The sequence below is a fragment of the Bremia lactucae genome, linkage group LG1, assembly GCF_004359215.1.
Source record: "Bremia lactucae strain SF5 linkage group LG1, whole genome shotgun sequence".
Classification (NCBI taxonomy): Eukaryota; Oomycota; class Peronosporomycetes; order Peronosporales; family Peronosporaceae; genus Bremia; species Bremia lactucae.
In genome coordinates, this window is record NC_090610.1 from 2462045 (window position 1) to 2468712 (window position 6668).

A 6668-nucleotide genomic window follows, 5' to 3' on the forward strand; every position below is an offset into this window, starting at 1 on the left:
AACCTAGGATGACATCAAATTTGTCATCCAAATCCAGTACGATGAAATCATCATCGTACTGTATATTTTTTAACGTGTAGTGAAATCTCACTACGCGTTTCATTACTGTTATCGATGCGCCTGTCGCTAGACGCACCGTCATCCTCGTTGGAGAGCTGTCGCGCTCAACATAGTTGAGCCTACGACCCTCTAGTGGCTGGCGACGAATAAAGTTATTCGACGCCCCACAGTCCACTAGGGCCCTACGTCATTTCTCACTTTTAACTTCAAGGTGATGAGGGATACGTCATCGCCAGGTTCAGAGACACATATTGATTGCGTGTCTGGAGCAACTTTTTTCAAGAGATTTACAAATAATCTCGAGGTTACTAGTAGGGCGTTGCGCCCCCTTCTAACCCCGACCGTTTTTTTAGGGGTCCTCCTCGTTGTTGCGATTTCGCAACAACGTCGAACTCGCGACCGTTGCCCTTTTTGGCACTCGGTCCATAATTACGTTCAGTACTTCTGGGTACTGGGCGTGAAGCACTGCACTCATGAGCGTAGTATCCCAATTTGCAATCACCTTTTGTTCGAAAAGCTAGGTTTCTCGCTTTCGACATAAGAGAGGTTTATAGATTCTGGACCTCCAAGCTCGTGTCGTTTTAGAGGACGATACGATGACAAACTAGCTTGAGCCTGTCTCAAGCTAAAGTCCTCCTGTTCCGCAACGGATATTGCTTCTTGAAGCGTATCCAGTCCCAAGCGGAACAGGTGGGTCTTTACGGGACCATCCATTAGACCTTGCATGAACACCGTAGTCAACGTGTGTTCATGGACTAAGTTCTTCGCGATACAACTTGCTAAGAGTCGTATGTGCTGGGCATAAGCGTGAACATCACGCTTGCCTTGCTTGAGTTTCAGAAGCTCTGATCGAGCTTTGAACTCGTGCTGTAAAAGCTGCTCATCGAAGGACGAAAGTGTTATCGATGAGAAGACTCGGATAGGAGGTTTACGTCCCAATATTGAGAGTATTTGAAGGCGAAGTCTTTACATTTAGTTATTTCAGGATGTCGAGACTTGATCATTAAACGCCTTTCGTAACGGTAGCTCGTTGCATAAATATTATTGTCTCCAAGAATATAATCAAGAATGGATAATATCATCTTTTTTAAGATAATATTATCGATAGGCCACTGCTATATGACACCCATTTGTACCACCACCCCTGCGTGTCAATTCTATAGGACGCCAGAAAATACAAGCTAAGTGCTCTTTCCGAGCATGTTGGAGATGAAACTCCCACGCATGAACTCCATTCCTGCGCTTATAATTGCAAGACTTTAATGCGCATGCGAAAGTTCTGTGCAATTTGTTGGCCTTCGTTTAAATGCTTGGTTTACGATTTGGGCGTCAGACAATTTTAACCAGCTGCCAAGACTATTTCGCGATTGCGGATCTGAGGTAGAATTTTAAGGATTAAATATCAAGGGCGCAATATATTTTATGTGGGCTCCATAAGTTATCAAAATTGACAGCGCTTACAGCCTTAAGTCGCCGTCGTGGATGATCTCCATAATAATAAGTACATGCAAAAAATGCACTACTTTAATGTCAACCAATATGGTTATCCATCATATTCTTCTTTCTCAAAAAAGTTTGAGCCAAGCATTTCCATCGGTAAATACGATTGATCCTTCAGCTCATCTGCAGAATGGTCCGGGTTGTATTTGTAATCTTTGCCATAACCCAAATCGGTCATCAATTTCGTAGGCGCATTACGAAGATGGAGCGGCACGTCCGGCAGAGCGCCTTTATCCCACTCTTGAATCGATTTTTTAGCACGTTTGTACGCAGAATATATCTCAATGGATTTAGGCGCACGCGCCAGCATCGTTGCAACATGTGCGAGAACGACATCACATTCTGGCATTCCAATAAAGTGAGCAGCTTGATACGACGAAATAGCCATCGGTAGTAGTTCAGGCGCTGCGAGCCCAACATCTTCACTTGCAATTCGAATGAGACGCCGAGCAATGTACAAGGGGTTCTCACCACCCTCCAACATTCGTGCCAACCAATAGAGTGTCGCATTTTCATCGCTGCCACGAACAGATTTGTGCAGTGCACTAATGCAATCGTAGTGCATGTCGGCGTTGCGGTCATAAGAAATTGTTTGTCGATGCTTGAAGCAGTGCTGAACGTGCGCAAAAGAAACTCGCACCAATCCTTTCTGTGTATCCACAGGGGCAGTTTGAAGGGCCATCTCTAAACAACTTAAAGCAACTCGCGCATCACCAGCACACTGCATAGCCAGGTACTTATGCGCCTCATCATCGACTTCGATCGATGATTTTTCATCATTTTTACTGTGGCAATTTGCAGTGCTATATGGCACTGCGTTTAAGTTTCGGTTTGTCGTTAAGGATCGCATGCCTCCAAAATCAGCATCTTGCACAGCTCGTCGAAGGATTCTTTCGATGGATTCTGGGGTATGTTTATTAAGCGTAAACACACGACAACGACTAAGCAAGGCATTGTTAACTTCGAATGATGGATTCTCAGTTGTGGCACCAATTAATGTAATCGTGCCATCTTCCACCGGCGGCAAGAAAATATCCTGCTGACTTTTATTGAAGCGATGAATTTCATCCGTAAAGACAATGGTTCTTCGATGAAATAGCTTGCATTCAGCTCTGGCTCGATCAATCGCGTTCTTCAGGTCCCAGACTTTAGACGTCGCACCCGACAAGCTTATAAATTTGCATTTTGTCCGCTTAGAAATTACATGAGCTAATGTCGTTTTACCACATCCTGGGGGTCTGTAAGATAGAACAATGTAAAATAAGAGAAAACATTGATACTATCATTGAATCATATTACCCCCACAGGATCATATTGGGCACTCGGTCGATTTCAATAAGCGAGGACAACAACCCTCCAGAGCCAAGAAGCTCCTCCTGACCCACCACATCATTTATACACCTAGGTCGCATCCTCTCCGCTAGTGGAGTAGCCGAAACGTCATCGAATGAGTGCTTGCGTCTCTTGACAGCAGGGGGCGATGTGGATGATGAGATTTCCGGTTGTGAAGACTTTATATTGGTAAACGGCAGCAATATTTTGTTTTGTTCCTGCTTTGACAGACAAGATTCTACGTGTAAGAGAAGATTATCTAAGCGCACATGACGCGAGCAGATTGGACACTCGGGGGAGACCATCAGCCCGTTAATTATCTTCAAACGTGTTAAGCTTTTGACCAATTACATGCAGTGGCGGGAAAAGGAATTGCTAATTTCCCGCCAAGAAATCAAGCTATTTTGTTAGTGTGTCGAACTCGTCCAGAAATTGTTGGTCTTGGGGTGACGTTAATTCTTCTATCTGCAACAAATTGGCAGTAAGAACATTATCTTCTGGTATTGCACGGTACTTGCGAAGGAATCGATGACGAGCCGCTTTGCGTACGTTGGGTCGCTCTCCAAGCTTTCGACACGCACATTCTTCCGTCTCTTTAGTTTCGTTACTTGCAGCGTCAACAAAAGCGAAAGCACTGTTTTCTTGGGGCGATTCTGATGCCGCAATAGTGTCATAGGAGGAGCCCTTTGAATTCATGACCCATGTTGACGTTGTCAAGAACGAAGGCGTCTGATCCGTCGGCTGATGCGAACGCTGTAAACTTTTAAACCACCCGGAAGTTTGCACAAGTTGCGATGGTAGTGGACCTCCCATTGTTGATCCTGGACGGCGCCTTGCAGTCGTACAGCCAGCGCCGCTTCTACGAGAGTGGCCTTCTAGGACGATAAATGGCTGGCAATGAGATACATTATCCTCGTCGAAAAAATAAACATCGTCACTGCTTTTAAAAGGCAGCGAGTGCTTTTGATGATGCAAAAGACCAGTGTTCATAAGCATGTTGCCAAGACGAATCCCTTCGCCTACTGATCCTACAGCTTCAATATCTTGCATCTTTTGCGTCGCTAGCTCGCCGGAAAAGCTCTTGACGCTTCTACCCGATCCAGCATTCCTAAGCAACGTTGATTCGTGGTGTAATCCATCCCACATTTCTAATGCGAATGCTGAGCATACCTCTTCCTGAATGCATTCAAGAGCCGCGACGACTTTTTGAGCGGTTGGGCGAACGGTTGCATCCCCATGCCACATGCTAGTGATAATTTCTGCAAGACCGACATGCAATTGACGGTCGAGCTCTGGGCGAGTGCCCGACATGACCAACTCAAGCACGCGCAAATGGTTGTCATTTGTACCAGGGTATTTTTCCGAGCCCGGTTTCAAGATGTCCCACATAGTGATTGCTAACGAGTAGACGTCGGCTGACTCTTCATAGGCAGCGACGCCTGCTCGTCCATTGATTATTTCTGGTGCCATATAGTCAACTGTCCCTTTGACTGTCATCTCCGGTGCACTTTTGCCTAAATTTGGCTTAAGTCTTAATTCTTCGTCGGCAGTGTCCGTTGGGATTCCTCCATTGCTGTGTAAATTGGTGTTTGCATTTGTCATCGAGTTTGGATACTCGTGGTAGTGCTCGGCATCTGGTGAAAGACTGCTCGAGACAGTAACAGGATGTAATACCGATGCTGCGGCACTCACGACGGCATTGATCTTTGGATCATTGAGACCGCTAATCTCCCAGGGAATATCGGCTTTTGGCAGACTGCGAGACTCGCCAAAGTCAGTAAGCTTAACGTTGCCTTCGACATCTACCAGAAAGTTGCTTGGTTTGATATCACGGTGAACAAAAGCGGGAGAGAAGCTATGGAGATAAGCAACCGCTCGTGCGGCATCAATCATGTAGCCAATATTGATCAAAAATTGCTGGCGTCGAGCGTGTTGGTGTTGTAGCGCCAAGGCTTGTGTCACCACATCAAGACTACCCACACATAGCTCTGACACTAAACAGATCGTCGGGGGCGAAACGCACATACCGTAAAATTTAACGATATTTGGGTGGTTGAGCACTCCGCAAAGTGCTGCTTCGTGTGAGAATGCCGCCACAGTGTCTTCCGTCACGCTTGTAGGCGTATAAACTTTAATGGCAACTGGAGTCTTTGAATTCAATAGTCCGTTGTACACTACAGCTGTCGATCCGATGCCAATACGCTGCTTTATGTCAAGAAAGGAAAAATCAATAATGTACTTGCGGTGCATTTCAATAAGAACGTGAAGGCCTTGAGATGAAACACGCTCATGAATATTCCCTTTGCGAAACACGGCTTGCAAGCCGACTGCTCGCTGTCCAAGTCCACGCCAATGCTCTGTGTCGGCCTTAAGCAACCGGTAAAAGAAAATGGGGCAAAGTGATCCCCACGCCAATTGAATATAAGTGAGCGCAAAAGCTGGGCGTATATACCCATAGATGAAAATGAAGCGGTAGGCAAGCTCAAGCAGTTGGTATACGATTCCAAAAGCACAGTATTCACGCAGTGTTCGTCTAGTCGCACGCGCTGGTGGACGAACAATAATATACATGTAGACTGAATAAAAGAGGAGGCGAACTGCCGCCATCATCCATTGATTTTTTAGAGTATAGGTGCTTTGGCCATAGATTGTTATGAGCCAGGCAAAAGGCAACGCGTAGCATGATAAGATGAGCGTGCTCACAATCGATCGCATCAAAGCTGGCAACGAGACGCTTTTCTGTAGCATGAACACAACCACGAGCTCGACCACGAACTGACGTGCAGCGCTCATGGCTTCTACAAACATAACATCACCGCCTGGAACATAGAATCTTTTTGCTAATGCAATCGTGAAAAACAAAGCTTGTAGGTCTGTCGCGACGCACAAAGTCCACAACAATGGCTCAAATGCAGGTAACAACGTTTTTCGCGAGGCTTCGCTGTCACCTTTAAGCGCAACATAACGGTTGTAACGCATGTACGAAATTAGCGCCGCAGATAGCACCGACATTGATCCATAACTCACTACCAGGAGAATCGTAAGTATCATAAGGTGTCGTTGTTGATACGCAACCAGTTCCGCATCTTTAGCGAATGGTAAAGCTGATGCAGAACTTTCGGACGTTGCTAGAGCTTCAAGTACGCGATAAAATGAGTGTCGAAGGTTTGGCTTCTATGGGTCTAAAGCAGCTATCATTGCGATTGCTGTCATCTTCACTTGGAAAAATACAATGTGAAGTTACAGACATATACTTCAATTCCAAAGCATGGTCAGTTGTATAGAGCAAACATTTCGCCCATCGATTTTGCATCATGCGAGATGAATATCCCACTAACACAAGCCAGTTTAATTTCAGCGTGCTTGACAATTTCTACTACAAGCAGCAACCTTGTGCAGTTGGTCTGTGGTTTGTGCATCGCTTAGCTTCAAGTCTACGATCGCTTGACGAATTCTACTCGAATTTTGATGTTCCAGTACGCAGCTGGATGGTAATGTATGCACCTCATCATTAGCACAACGGGTATTCGAAGAGTTTCGAAATTTTACAGGCCAAATGAACAGCAGAATTTTTTAGTGGGTAGAAGCCAAAAATGGATATTTGTAACGGGCTAAAGTTGCTCTAATGTTACACAGTCCGTTAAAAACACTTGGTGCACTTAAGGGGATGGTCACTTTACTTAATTAAAGTAATTAGACAACCACTCGGTGTGTTCACATTTGTGACCACACCGAGTGGTGGTCTAATTACTTTAATACCAACCCTTGTGTATGTG

General features: G+C 45.4%; 1 protein-coding gene across 1 annotated transcript; it reads right to left on the reverse strand.

Annotated features, from left to right (window-relative positions):
* Nucleotides 1–1455: 1455 nt before the first annotated feature.
* Nucleotides 1456–5494, reverse strand: CCR75_003766 (uncharacterized protein). Its single transcript, XM_067961859.1, has 2 exons — nt 2860–5494; nt 1456–2798 (listed from the first exon to the last, which is right to left on the reverse strand). Exons 1-2 carry the CDS (start codon nt 3195–3197, stop codon nt 1604–1606), a joined length of 1533 nt encoding a protein of 510 aa, XP_067822510.1. The 5' UTR covers nt 3198–5494; the 3' UTR covers nt 1456–1603.
* Between the last annotated feature and the right edge of the window lie 1174 nt (nt 5495–6668).